The sequence below is a fragment of the Gossypium raimondii genome, chromosome 7, assembly GCF_025698545.1.
Source record: "Gossypium raimondii isolate GPD5lz chromosome 7, ASM2569854v1, whole genome shotgun sequence".
Taxonomy (NCBI): Eukaryota; Viridiplantae; Streptophyta; class Magnoliopsida; order Malvales; family Malvaceae; genus Gossypium; species Gossypium raimondii.
Window position 1 is genome coordinate 50,719,148 of NC_068571.1, and position 16,170 is coordinate 50,735,317.

General features: G+C 33.4%; 1 protein-coding gene across 1 annotated transcript; it reads right to left on the reverse strand.

Annotated features, from left to right (window-relative positions):
- Positions 1-3,029: 3,029 nt before the first annotated feature.
- Positions 3,030-4,317, reverse strand: LOC105765519 (uncharacterized). The gene is made up of 2 exons (XM_012584751.2): positions 3,950-4,317; positions 3,030-3,873 (listed from the first exon to the last, which is right to left on the reverse strand). The coding sequence occupies exons 1-2, from the start codon at positions 4,097-4,099 to the stop codon at positions 3,241-3,243; spliced, it is 783 nt and encodes a 260-aa protein (XP_012440205.1). The 5' UTR covers positions 4,100-4,317; the 3' UTR covers positions 3,030-3,240.
- Positions 4,318-16,170: the final 11,853 nt, after the last annotated feature.

Sequence of the window (16,170 nt, forward strand, 5' to 3'; positions counted from 1 at the left end):
GAAGTAGGCAATTTTGTTTTTCCTTGACGTGGCGAAATCTTACTGAATGCAGCAGTGGAGTAGGTCCCACACGTCCATGACACGGAAACCATCCTTACCAAGTTTTCAACGCCCTGTTTCTTCTCTATGTTCCATTGTAGTTTATTTTGTAATTTATAATAATGACATCAAATATCAAAATAAAAGGTAAAACTATCCTCTAGGTTTTCGACTAATGTCAGCCGGAACCGCATCACTTATAAAAACCCTTCGAACCAGTTCACAAATATACAGTTCCGTAATATCACATTGCGACTGATAAAATTTCGCAAGCAAACCATTAACACTCGGAGGCTTCAACGGTGCCATACTAAACAAGACACTACCGACCTCCTCAAATGTTATCGCCTTCGTTAGCTTCACTGTATCCCAACTCGAATTTGTAGCAAAACCTAGTATTATGATCTCCATGACACAACTAGTCACAGTACTGCACCTTCTGCTTCCAAAGTAACTTCTCTTGGTACAACACCTCCTCCAATTTAAACCAGGTAGCAACTTCCTTATCTCGCAACCTAGCCAACTCATGGTAATCTATCTTATGTTGAACCTTTTGCAACTGTGCAATTACATCCTTCTTCCTCCAAAAATATTGCTAAACACTTTTCTTTTCCAATCTTTAGGAGAGTCTGTGAGTTGCATCACATTAATAAGCAAATCATTATTAGAGCTCCAATTATCACTAACCATCTTCTTGAATCCAGGATGTAACAACCAACCAGCATTAAATCGGAAAGGTCTATATGCTTGTCTGGACACTCCCGGTTCCAATGAAAGTAGAAGAGGGCAATGATCTGATGAGTTTATGAAGATGGCAAACCAAAACGACAGTAACCATTTAATAATTAAATTTACATTTTAAAAGTTAAAAATTAGAAAAATTAAAGGGACTAAACTCTAAAAAAGTATAACAAGGTGAAGATTTTTAATATATAGTATATCATATATGTATAATCAATCAATCAAGCATTATTGTCAAATTTGAAAACTATATTTTTCCTATAAAGATTATTGTTAGATAGCATTAAAGATGATATGATGTGTTCAACCTCCTAACCACTCAAAATTTTGTTTGGCATGGAAAAAGATAATAAAATATGGGGTTGATTCAGTTGTCTGTGTTAAATTATGCTATTATGCCACGTCTTCATAGGTTTCTCGGCTATTTTACTAGTCTAAAAATTTAAGTTTAAAAATAATCACTAAAATAATTAAAAATAAACAGTACCTACTCGTTTTTTGCACCCATGATTGCTTAATAATTATGTTAGACTTAAATAAATTAATTTTTTGAGTTTTGACCTGTCAATGGCCAGAACTCAGGTATTTTTTTAAATTGTATAATACTGATATACGAAAAAACGAAAAAAAATTTGGGTCTTGGCTTTGTCAATGGCTTGACACCAAGACAAATTAAAAAATTCTTTTTTCGTGTTAGAATCAGATATAAATATCTGAAAAATTAAAAAATTTGGGTCTTGGCTGTCAATGGCCGACACCAATACAATTTAAAAAAATTTCGTGTCGAATCAGATATAAATATCTGAAAAAATAAAACTTTTTTGGGGTCTTTGGCACATCAATGGCGGCACCAAGACAATTTTAAAAAAATTCTTTTTTCGTGTCGAATCGGATATAAATATACAAAAAATAAAAAAATTTGAGTCTTGGCTTTGTCAATGGTAGGCACCAATACAAATTAAAAAATCTTTTTTTGTGTTAGAATCTAATATAAATATACGAAAAAAATAAAAAAAATTTGGGTGTTTGCCTGTTAATGGTTGACACCTAGTACAAATTTTTTTAAAAAAATTTCTTTTTTTTCGTGTCAGAATCAGATATAAATATACGAAAAAAAATTTAATTTATACTAGGTGCCGGCCATTGACAGGCCAGCACCCAAAATTTCTTTTTATTTTTTTCGTATATTTATATCTGATTCTGACACGAAAAAAAATAATTTTTTTTTTAAATTTGTACTGGGTGCCGGCCATTGACAGGCTAGCACCCAAGAAATTTTTTTTATTTTTTCGTATATTTATATCTCATTCTGACACGAAAAAAAATATATTTTTAATTTGTCTTGGTGCCGCCATTGATAAACCAGACCCAAAAATTTTTTTCGTTTTCTTTTTCCTTTTTTCGTATATCAATATTATACAATTTAAAAAAAAATACCTGGGTTCATGCCATTGACAGGCCAAAACCTAAAAAATTAATTTTTTTAAGTCGGACACAACTATTAGACAATCATGGGTGCAAAAAATGAGTGAGTACTGTTCATTTTAGGTTATTTTAGTGATTGTTTTTAAATCTGAGTTATTTTTGTAAATATAATATTTTTTGGACTAGTTTAATAAAATAGCCAGGTTTCTTAATTTCTACTGTATATGTTTGGCCTTTGGTACCCAAATATTATTAATTTGGAACCACAACATTAGAAAATCCCTTTAATTATTTAAGAGAGGTTTATGCATTATATTAATATATTTTATACTTATTCAAGTACAATATGATCTAAAATATAAATTTAAAATTTTGCTTAAATTCATACATATTTATAAATAGTTAATTTAAATTTATTTTAAATTTGAGCATATTATTTTTAAAAACATATGTTTATATTAATTATCTTTAACTTTTTTAATGTTTACATTATAACAATATTATATATTACTATAAATTAATTTTTTATGTTATAAATTATATAATATGTAAAAAGAATAAGATAATATAAAACATTATAAATTTAAAAGTGAGTCAGGTCGGGTTGATTCGGGTCTTGAATATTCAAGCTCGAGTCCAAGCTCAATTCATAAGTTAAATGGGTCCAAATTTTTGTCAAAATTTATTTTTTAAGCTTAATATTTTTATCCAAATCTTTTTAAATTTCGAATGAACCTTCAAGCTTAAATGGATAACCCAATTCATTAATAGTTCTAAATTATCTCAATTATAAATTTTTTTTTCATAAAAAGAATACTAGAAGATGAAAGAAGACATCAATAACTTCTTTTTATAAGAAAGGAAAGAGATGTTGGAATAAAATTATGTCTATGTTACTTATCACATGTAATATTTTTTCCTTTCAAAGAGCTAATAATGGAAACCGCAAGAATATAAAAAAAAGCTATTTATTATTAGACCCCAGTTATCTCATCTGATCTTCTCATTTAGCATTACGATAACCAATCATGGTAGTTATGCACCCACTTTTCCGATCCTCAGATAAATCGGGAATTTAACCAGTTTTTGCCCACCATTTTCATCTTCACCCCAAGCACGCTTGAACTCTTCAACCACATGCTCGCTCAAAAGCTCCACACCCTTCTCCTTAGCCTTCTGATACGCGGACCATGATCTTAAGTAAGTAAAGTAATCCTCTAAACCCATCCATCTCTCATTCTCAAACTCAAACGGTCCTGTACTATCCTCTCCATCGACTGCCTCAAACGGAAAATCGATGGTTTTGTACTTATCATCCACCATCTGTCGCGCTGAATCCCAGTATGGGTTTTTGTAAAATCGTTCAAGCACCTTGTCCATGGAGTCGTTGACTTCTGGGGTGGTGTAGCACCATGCCGCGATGATCCCATGGGGTTTCTTCAATACCCATTTCACCTGTTTGTAAAATACAGGAAGGTCGAACCAGTGCATGGCTTGGGCTATGGTCACTAGATCTACACTTGATTCTGCTCCCACTTTTTGTTCAAGCTCGGCCGAGGACATTGTTGGTGAGGTTTGTTGGTATCGGATATTGGGGAGTTTTGTAGCAAATTCAAGCTGTTTTGAGCTCGTGTCTGTTGCTATCACATTATTGTAAATCTCAGCCAACTGAAAAAGAAGAAATACTTGATTAATCTTCAAGCGACAGTGTTGAATTGCTATAAAATTAAAATTTTATACTTACAGATCGAGCAGCCTGACCACTACCAGTGCCGACATCCCATGCAAGATCTTGTTGGGAAGTCTTTGAGGCAATGAATTGGAACAAGTGTGGTGGGTAGCTTGGTCGACCTTGTGCGTACTGCTCTGCTTGCTTGATGAACAAATTTGCCATTGTTTTTTGTTTTTGCTCTGGTTTGGTTTTGATAGATGATGAGTGACCCACCAATTACTCTGCTTTCTTATTTATAGCTTCCCAGGAATAAGTACGAGATAAGATAAAAGGAAGGGAAGACAAAAGAGAATTGTGTATCCATGATGCAACTGGTGAAGGTGCCAAGCATCGACGGAGGCTCGCAAAGTTTTATTCTGTTTCTTCTTCTTTTGGGATACATGCGTAGTCTTTAAATTTCACAGTTTTTTTTGTCAATTTAAATCTTAATATTGAATCTTAACTCGATTGATATGAATATTATTTTCAATAATTTAAAAGGATGTAGATTTGAATACACTAAACTATATTATTTTAGGTGATTGTTCTAGATATTATATAAAATAAACAAATATAATCTAAATTTATAATAAAATTGTTTACAAAATCTTGAAATTTGATAAAAGAAAGTTTTAATTTTAATAGATGACACTATGATAAAATTAAAATTGAATTAAACAAATTACGCTAAATATTATCTTATCCCTGTAGCTTTCTTTGATAGCTAAGCTTAAGTAAAATTTTCATTTCTTAAATATCATCATCGTCGTCGTCATAGGCTTTTGGTCAAAATTGTTTATTTTGAAAACTCGTGTGACAATATGTGTCAATACCCTAAAAAATAGAGAATATTCAGATCAAAGAAGAAAATTCCAGCCGAAATGCAATTTGAATGCAAGACTTTTTGGTAAACCTCCGGCCCATCTTTCAACAAGACTACAAGAAAATACAGTATTTTCTTTCTGAATAATCTTATTATAGATTTTGATTATATCTGTTATTTTTTAAATAATGCTTAGAACTACCCATAGCCTCTCCCCAACTCATAAATAGGAGGATATTGCGCTTCAGCGCATTCAAACTCACGTTCTATTACATTGGCAACAATATTCATGCTAATCGAGATAAGACTCAATCAACAATAAAGTATTATTTTTTAATATAGTAATATATAACATAATTTTAATATAGTATTATTTAATTTAAATATTAACATATATATATATTAGGGTAAACTATACTAGTAGTCTCCCAACTATTAATTTTTTAATCACCTAATCATAAAAAGTTACAAAATGATTACATAACTATTCAAATTTTTCTTTTTTTGATTACCTAACTATTCAATTTTTTCTTTTTTTCTCACCAAGCGTTAAATTACTAACAGAAAGATAACTTGGCAGCTTTTAAAATTGGCATAATAACCGTTTTAATGCTCAACTTTTATATATTGTGTCAGTTTAGTCTTGATTCCAAAAAATAGCTCTTAATATTTACACATTGTGTAATATGGTCATCTTTTATAGGCTCACTTTTATTTGTGACATGGAGGTTAATTTTAAAGAATGAGAAAAAATGAAAATTATTATCTTGGATTTTGGGTGTTTTCATTTTTGGTATGTTTCTAATCAAATTTATTAAGTTAGTTGATAGATGTGATTTTTTTAAGTATATTTCCAATGAAAGTCTTGGAAGTGGCTAATTCTGATCGATGATTCAGTCGACCACCATAATTCCTATTTTGTGATGTTGTTGAGTTGAGAAACTTGATAATCTGGTTGTTTGTCTAAACTTGCTCCCTCTTCTGGTTGAATCTCTATGGGAATTTGGAGGATTTAGCCGTTTATTTTTTGGGGGTTTTCAGATTTGCAAAGAGCATGGAATACTGCAAAAATGAGAAGAAGATTCTTGTTTTGGGCCCTATTTCTATTTTTTGTTTTTTGGTTTTTTCCTTTAGTTTTTTTTTTTTGGGTTGTTGTAAGCTTCTCTTATAACAACCCATTTTCAGTGAAATCAGAACAGTGGTTTCGGGACTACAAATTCGAGTCCAAAAGAAAAATTATTTTAATATTATTTTATGATCTGCATTATAATTGAAATATCATATGAAAATTTTGTAGAGAAATTTTATTGGTTACATGTCTATTTAGATGGAAAGGACCAAATTGCAAAAATGAAAAGTTGAGTTCTAGTAGCTATGAGTATCAAATAGCTATGGAATTTAAAATTGGAAGTCCTTACATGACAAATAGACCATTAAGAGGAGTTAGTAGATAAGTATGCTTAGTCATCCATGGAAAATTAAGTAAATAAAATGACTAAATTGGAAAGTAAAAGATGAAAATATGAAAATAATAAAATATCATCATTTTATCATCATTTTATCATCTTTCCTAAAATTAAAGACATGGAAACCCTAGTTAAGGATAAAGAGTTCAAGCAAAATATTTTGGCTTAATTAGGTATGAATTATTGTCCTGTTTTTAGTAATTTTTATATTTTCGAAATCGTAATAGCTTAATCTAGCTATCTCGGGGATTAATTTGCAAAGTTACCAAAGTACTAGGGTTTTGACATGGATGAGTATGCATGAATTATGAAGTTTTATGGTACAAAAATGAAAGGTTGTTGATAGATAAACAACTTTTGTAAAGAGAATTTTGATGAAATTATGATTTAGGGACTAAATTGAAAAGATGTAAAAATTCATGGAAAAATTCTGAATTTTGTAAAATACATGGGCTGCTTTTGTTATATGTAAAAATCGTTTAGGCTTGGAATAAGGATTAAATTTCATGAATTTCATTTTCTGAGCCTAGGACGAAATTAGAATTAATTAAAAGTATATGGGCAAAATGATAATTTTGCCTAAGATGTGAATTGGATTGAATTGAATGTAAATTGTATGAAATTGAATGTAAATTGTATTAAATTGATGTTAAATTCATTTGTATAGATCCGGATAGATCAAGTACTGAATTAAATCGAGGAAAAGAGAAAGTAACGAATTAGTAACTTTTGTGTGCACGAACATTGTTGAGGTAAGTTCATGTAACTAAATTGTGTATATTTATATGTTTGAATTAGATGTTGTATATATGTGAATTGTATAAATGTCGTATGTATGAAATTGATCACATATCCGATAATACCTGATAAATAATAAGTTCCGTTTGGATAAATGAGATTCGATGGATACAGGGTTCTCGAATTGGTTGTGGTCCTACATATGTTGCGGACACACCACAGCTCAAAAGAGCGTCCCGTTATTAGCTCTCATAAACATCCCGATATATGGCTCTTTTGAGCTTCCCGTTATATGGTTCTTGCGAGCTTCCCGTTAATAGCTCTCCGGAGCATCCCGATTGGTTGTGATATTACTTGTGTTGTAGACACACTGCAGCTCTTATGAGTATCCCGATATATGGCTCTTAGTGAGCTTCTCAATTAAAGGCTCTTTGTGAGCTTCCTGATTAATGGTTATCCGAAGATCTCGATATGACTCGCTTGAACTTCCCGATATATGGCTATCCAGAGTTGTCTGATTAATGGCTCTTCAGAGCTACCCGTTATTGGCTCCCATGAGCTTCCTGATTATGACTCTTATGAGCTTTCCGTTATACAGCTCAGAAAACCTTCCCGTTACATGGCTCACATGAGCTTCTCGTTATATGGCTCGAGAAAGAGCTTCCTGTTTATATGCTCATATGAGTATTCCCGAATATGAATTGACAGATTACAGATTTGTACATTTCGAGTGTACTACTCGGGTATCTATCGATATTTTAAATGATTCAATGGAAAAAATCCTGATATGAGAAAATAAATGAATTCAAAGTGAATCATTACCCGAATATACATAAAGTATATGGAATTGATATATGAATACAAGAAGTGGAAAATTATGAACATGAAAACTCGATATTGTTGAGCTCATACATGTTCCTTGCCATTTATATGAAAAAAAGTGTTTAACATGGTTGATGAGGATATATGATAAGGCTTTTGGCCATCTTGCTTGAGTATGTTTTATATGCTTACCTTAATTTTTATTAAATGGTAAGTTAAATTTCATGTTATACGAACTTACTAAGTATTATATGCTTACTCTGTTTTATTTTCCCTGTTTTATAGTACTCAGAAGCTCGTAAAGGTTGGAGGTTGGTTAAAGCATCATCATACTATCCCTCGGCTCATTTCGATATAAATGGTAAACTCATTTTGGTTATAATGGCATGTATAAGTTAGTTAGCCAAAATGTTGGCATGTAAATGTTTGATTGATAATAGCCATTTGAATAGCTTATGTTTGATATGTTTTGATATATATATATAAGTGGCTTTATTATGTTAAAGTATTGAGCTTGATTATGCATATATGTATTTGGTTATTTGGGTAAATATGAACACTAAGTAGAAATGATAATAAATGTCAATTGAGGTGCTTAAGAGCATACTGGTTGAGTGTAGTAATATGTTATGTTTAAGGCATGACTTTGGCTTGATTTGAATGTATTGAATTGGTTAATGAATGTGTTTAAATGTTAATGTAAGTGGAAGACAAGTTTGGGTGAGAAATAAGGCCTGGAAATAGTCTTATTTTATCCATACTGGTAGAGACACGGGTGTGTGTCTCAGCCGTGTGTGACACACAGCCTAGCACTTGGGCATGTGTTTCGGCCATGTATCCCTTACATCTTTAAAATTTCAGAACAGAATGCTCAGAATTGATCACATGGCTTGGCACACAAGCGTGTGGCTTGGCCGTGTGACCCCTGCACCTATACACAGCCTAGCATGCGGGCGTGTGACTTGGCCGCGTGACCCAAGTCAAAGAGTTACACGGGTACAAGCACGGGCTGGGACACGACCATGCGTCCCATTTCGAATACCCACATGGCCTGAGACACGGGCGTGTGTACCCTACTCCTAGGAAAATTTTTTGAAATTTTGTGAAAAATTCTCTGAGTACCCGGTTTAGTCCCGACTTGTTTCTAATGTATGTTTTGGGCCTCGAGGGCTCATATAAGGAACTTTATGAATAATGTCTGACATGAATGTTAAATAAAATGAAATGTCTGTATTTGATCTATTTATTTCAGTAATACTCTGTAACCCTGTTCTGGCGACGAATACGGGTTAGGGGTGTTACATCTCTAATTTGGCCTTTCAGGCCAAATTATTAAACGAACTTTATTTCAAAAAAATACCCTTATAATAATATTAACTGCCTTTAAAAAAATGTATTTTAAGAATTTTACAACTGAGTTGGTGTCATGAGTCAACTCGACACCAACTCAGCCAATCATTTTATATATAGTACATAAATATGGGATTTGAACCTAAAAAACCATGACATTCACTCCCTCAACTTCATTAATTCAATTAAACCCATATTTGCTTTCATGTTATTCTTTTATAAACTTATTATATAATTATTTTCACCCATTTCATGACATGTCATAATTTAATATATTTTATTTTTATTAAAAATTAATATACTATATTAAAATAGAAAGACCATGCACTTTTAAACCTTGTGTGAAGTTATTCTATTTGTAGCTATAATAAGCTTTCATCCTACATGGAATAATACAACAAGGATGATCTATAGAGGAGACAGTGGTTGTTGTCATAGAGGCCGGTTCACCCATTCGGGGCAGAAAGTCAGAGGTTATAAAGAATGAAGAAGATGAGAGTAAGAAGATTGATTTTTGAATGTTGAAGTTAAGTTGGCAGAGTGTAGGCTTCGTATCTTTGGAGTGTTAATCATTTCTTCATTGTTCCTAAAAGTATTTACAAGCAAGGGTCCCATGTAAGATGACAGTCATCATTATGGAATCAGTGGGGTGGATGTTGTCGATGGGGCGAGGATGTCTGTGATGGGACAAATCTTGTCATTCATTCTAGCTTAACGATATAGTGCAATTGAACCCATGTGGTGTTTGGTGACCAACATAAGCTTAAAGGTTTGGCTACTAGATGGCATGCACTTGTCTGGATGTTTGTGCTAGAAGGCCGAATTTGTGGGTGACGTCTTGATTCGTTGTTGGCTATCTTGTCGTTCAGATGTCCTTTCGAATTGCCACATGTATTTATATAGATGTGGTATAACAATATTCCCCTTTCCCTAGTTCAAGTTGAGAGGAAGGGTTATAAAGAGGCCCTTCTGGCGACACATTGTCTTATTGTTCCCTTTCCTTAAAGGTTTTTCAATGGATGGTGATTGGGTTTGATAATGAAACTTGTGACAGAAATTTTGATATTTTTTTATAAATATAATTTAAGACTTTGTTTTTGGGGAGTCATGGTAATGATGAATAACAACTTTTCCAAATAAGTGGTGAGTCATCATTAGATATCTTTTTTTTTCAAAATGATGTGTTTCAAAAGATAGATCTATATATTCTATAGGTTTTCTTCTTCGAAGTTACTTTTGTCTTATTTTATTTTGAAATTTCCATAACTATTTTTTGTCGGTTTTCTGGTTTTGGTTGATTTCTATAACTATTTCTGGTTTTGATGGGTATTTATAATTTGATTCATTTTTTAGCTCTTGTTGTTATCAGAGTCATTTTGTCATCGTTGTTAAAGAAATGGTTAGAGAGAATGGAAGATTTGGTTGAACTCAAGGTTGAGGTGGTGGTCATTTTGGAAATGCTTTGCCAAGAGATGTGGTGAAGGAGCGGAAGATTATTGTGAAGAAGTCTAAAAGAAAAAATGATGAATCCACGGTTAGCCTTAGTTATCCATATTCCACAACCCATTGAGAGATTAAAAACTTGTTGATGTGTAGTGGGTTACTTGTGGAACACCACAAGTATGAAATCAGCATTCCTAAAAGGTCGCATCATCTTAGCGAATTGTTTGGCCCTGACTCCACTAACGGGAAGCTTGGGTTATTCCTTCCATTTTTTCTTCTTGAGGCGAGTCTTACTCTCCCCCTTTTAAACTTCATCTAGGAATGTCCTTTATGATTTTAATGTAGTACCGAAATAGTTGACAGGCCTTTCCCAGTAGTTATTGGTTAGGTAATTTATGATGTGTCATATAAGAGGCATATACCCTTCCGATAGGATGTTTTGTTTGAATTCCATCCTTGGACAACTGCTCCATGGATAGAGACTTTGTTTTACAGTTGGGAGGTAGGAATAAATGTTGATCATAGCAAGTACATTCTCGTAAAGTTGAAGTTTTGTAGGAGGTTTGATTTTCCTATCTAGTGGACGGGTTCTTTCATTAAGAAATGTTACTACTGCTCGTGTCTATCGGATGTACCTGCTCGCGAGCATAAAATGATGATAGAAAGGGAATTTTAGTGGTCTCTCTTGAGATTACCTTGAGGAATGTTTTCAAGTATTATATTGGAAAGGAAAACGTTTGTGGGGACACTCCCAATTATATATGGGATGGTTTTTGAAACAACGAGAGTTGTCCATTAGCCTCGTATGCTTTTTCGTTTTTCGTTAGGTTTGAAGTGGAAAAGTCTTGAAGAGGTCTAGGGAAAGCACTGGGTATTCTAGAAGGAAACAACCACGAGAGGGGTTAATTGGGAGAGGAACTTTTACGAGGTCCGAGGGGGTAACTAGCCATGATTTTATGAATTTTGACCATACCTCTTGGTGTTCAATTTCCTCGAGTGGCCAGTCTTATTCTTTTTTTAAAGCTTGGCCTAAGGTTTCTCTTATTAAACCTATGATAAAAGTCCCGATTCTAACAACGAGAACTGTTGTTACTCAACCTGAAAGTTGCACCTCCCTTTGATCGGGTCAAGCCTTAACGGAAAGTGCGTTATAGAAGAAGAGATAGCAATGAAAGAAGGAAAAAAAAAAGAATTTATTGCACAAATTCATGAGAAAAAAGGTCTATTAAAATTAATCCTAAAAATTAAACCTAATATGATTTAAACTTGAATTAAAAGCCTGAAACTCATAAATTTCGTAACAACCTCGTCCAAAAATTTTGCTCGTGTAGTCTTCACTAAAATGATCATAACTTGAGTTCCCAAACTTGAAATTGAGTGATTTAAAATGCGTTTTGAAGCTAAGAGATAGATCTTTGAACACTATGAGACATCTCAGCCCAGAAATGCCTAGATCTCATCCAAAAAGTTATTACAAGCCTATTGATTTTCCAAACTTGAAAATTGACAACTCCGATTAATGAAATTTAATAAAATTCACCATATTTGTGCATGTACCAGAGTGACTTCAATTTCCCCACCAAGTGGCTTCTACCACCCAAGGAAGTTTGCAATTTTAGGCGTTCACTAATTAGAGACCTCAATGCTCGAGAATAATTTAAAATTATTAACCGAGAGTGTAACACCCCTAACCCATATTCGTCGCTGAAACAGGGTTACGAAGCGTTACCGGAGTTTACAGAACAAATATAGTTAATTCATATCATTTACTATTCATATCCGAAATCAATCATATGGTACATTAATTGGGCCCTCAAGGCTCAAAATATGCATTTAAAACAAGTCGGGACTAAATCAGGAACTCAGAGAATTTTTTGTAAAATCTAAAAAATTTTCCAAGATTCAAGGGACACACCTCCGTGTGGCCAGGCTGTTTGTCTCACATAGTCGAGAGACATGCTCGTGTCTCTAGCCGTGTGGACATTCAAAATAGAGACACATGGCCGTGTTCCAGCTCGTGTCTAAATTAGAGTGGTTACAGACTTGGGTCACACGGCCAAACCACATGCTAGTGTGCTAAGCTGTGTGAACATTTTAATTTACTTTAATTAGGTGTAGGAGCCACATGGTCAAGTCACACGCTCGTGTGCCAGGCCGTGTGCCACATACGACTGAGACAGACGTCCGTGTGCCTGCCCATGTGAAAATACCTGAACATTATGTTTTGCAATTTTAAAGATACAAGAGACACACGACCAAACCACATGCCCATGTGCTAAGTTGTGTGAATAATTTAATTTACATTAATTAGGTGCAGGAGCCACACGGTCAAGTCACACGCCCGTGTACCAGGTCGTGTGCCATATACGACTGAGACAGACGTCCGTGTGCCTGCTCGTGTGAAAATACTTGAGCATTTTGTTTTGCAATTTTAAAGATACAGGGGACACACGACCAAATCACACTCCCATGTGCTAGGCTGTGTGTCACACACGACTAAGACACATGCTTGTGTCTCTACTCGTGTGGACAAAAATATGCCCTTTCCAATGTCATATTTCTCACCAAATTTGTCTTCCACATGCATTAACATTTAAACACATTCAACAACCAATTCAAGATTTTCAAATCAAGCCAAATTATGCCTTAAACATGACATATTACAACATACAACCATTGTGTTCTTAGGCACTTTAGTTAACAATTTATTATCATGTTTACTTAAAGTTCATATTTACTTAATTAATCAAATGCACTTACGCATAATCAAACTCATACTTCAAACATGATAAATTCATTTATATACATATAATAACATACCAAGCATAAGTCATTTCAATAGCTAGTTTCAACCAAAACGTTTACATGCCAACATTGGCTAATTAATCTATACATACCATTATAACCAAAATTAGCCTATTATTTATACCGAAGTGAGCTGATGGATAGTGTGAGATATCTCCGCCAAATTTCTAACCCAACAAGCTTCCGAAGTACTGTAAAACAGAGAAAATAAAACAGATTAAGCATATTATGCTTAGTAAGTTCATATAACAAGAATTTAACTTACTAATTAAATTCACATTTAAGGTAAGCAAATAAACATGCTCAAACCAAAATTGGCCAATTGCCTAGCACATGTCCTCATCAAGCATGTTAGTCAAGCAATTAACATAAATACTAAGAAACATGAATGAGCTCATCAATATTCAATTTCCACATACATGTATTTATCCCTTCAAGTGTCCATGAACATGTACATATCATATCTTTGTATTTCAAGTATTTATCATAGTAATTCATCTTGAATTCATATCATCTCACATTAGAACTTTACCCGTTAAATCATTTAAAATATCGAAGGATACAAGGGTAGTACACATGAAGTGTACGAATCTGAAATCCGTCAGTTCATATTCAGGAGTGCTCATACAAGCACATAAACGGGAAGCTCTTCCAAGCCAAATAACAGAAAGCTCATGTGAGCTTGTATCGGAAAGCTTATCCAGGCTTAATAACAGAAAGCTCATAAGATCTTAAATCAGAAAGCTCATGCAAGCTTAACGGATAACTCCAAAGAGCTATTATTAGGAAGCACATGAAAGAGGTTTTAATCGGGAAGCTTCGGATAGCCATATATCGGGACGCTCATAAGAGTTGCGGTGTGTCCGCAACATATGCAGGATCACTACCGATCAGAATGCTTATAAAAGCATATAAACGGGAAGCTTGGAAGAACCATGTATCAAAAAGCTCAAGAGAGCTTATATCAGAATGATCATGTGAACTATAATGGGACGCTCTTGCGAGTTATGGTGTGTTCGCAACATATGCAAAACCACAACCACTCTGGAAACCCTGTATCCATCTAATTTCATTTGTTTAAACGAGATTTATTTCTTATCGGATATGTGATTTATTTTCATAATTAAAAATTATACAAATCACATGCATATAAATCAAGCATATCACATAAATGTACAATTTAGTTACACGAACTTACCTCGACAATGTTCGTGTTTGTAAAGTACTAATCCGATACTTTTTGTTTTCCTCGATCCAATTCCGTACTAGGTCTATCCGGAGCTATACTATTAAATTTAACTCAATTTAATACAATTCATATTCAATTCAATTCACATCCTAGGTAAAATTATCATTTTGCCCCTATACTTTTAATTAATGACGATTTCGTCCCTAAACTTGGAAAATGAAATTCATGCAATTTAATCCTTATTCCAGGCCTAACCGATTTTTACATATAACATTTGCAGCCCATGTAATTCATAAAATTTAGAATTTTTCCATGAAGTTTACATCTTTACAATTTAGTCCCTAAATAACAATTTCAAGAAAATTCACTTTACAAAAGTTGTTTATCTATCAAAACCTTTTATTTTCTACCATAAATTTTATAATTCACGTATATTCATCCATGAAAAAACTTTAATACTTTGATAACTTTACAAATTAATCCCGAGATAGCTAGATTAAGCTATTACGATCTCGAAAATATAAAAGTTACTAAAAGCGGGACTTGAATACTCACCTAATTAGACCAAATAAGTTTTCTCTTTCTTCAATTCTTTATGGCTAGGGTTTCCATATTTATTTGGGAAAGATGATGATAAAATTTTCTTTATTTTATTATTTATCATCTTTTATTTTTTATCTTTTCAATTTTATCCTTTTTTCTTCTAATTTTCATGGATGAATCATCAAACTTATCTACTATCTCCTCTTAATGGTCTATTTCAAATTAAATTTTGAATTTCATAGCTATTTGATACTTATAGCTACTAGAACTCAACTTTTGTATTTTATACAATTTGGTCTTTTATCAAATTAGACATGTAATCAATAAAATTTTCTTTAACAAAATTTTTATACGACATTCCTATTATAATGCAGACCATGTAATAATATTAAAATAATTTTTCTTACGGACTCAAATTTGTGATCCCGAAACCACTGTTCTGGTTTCACTACAAATGGGCTATTACAGAGAGGGTCTGCTTGTTATCCCCTGACATGAAGATGTTAAATTCTATCTTTTGGATAGGGGTTACGAGTATACAGAGGTAGATCTTGCAAAAAGGTTTAACTTCGCAAGGCACTGGAAACCTCTAGCTGAGTCATGCCCCTTTGCTTGTGTCTCGCATATAGCCTAATGTTAATGGGGAGGACTCTGTAACCTTGGAACCATTTAGTGAATATAGGAGCTTATTCTGATCGAAAGTGGCCTGTATTAAGGAGTACAGTGGTTAATCCCTTGCCTCTCATACCTCCAATTGGAGGTCCTTACGGAATGATCCGAGATTGGACCGAACAATTCATGAAGGATACAAATTTCATTATTTCTCCCCTTGGCTCGGGGAAAAGGAAATGTTGTAAGATACAATATTGTTTTATGGTTTTTTTTTTACGTTACTAATGTGTTTCTGACCTGTCCGTGTAGGATCAACCATGGAAGGTGAAGATATCATGGAGAAAGCAAACGCCATAGTAAAATAGCTATTGAAAGAGGTGTCTATCTCTCTTCTTGCCTCGAGGAAACGAGTAAACAAAAAGAGGAAGGCAACCCCTTCCGAACTCTCAACAGGTGGGGAACA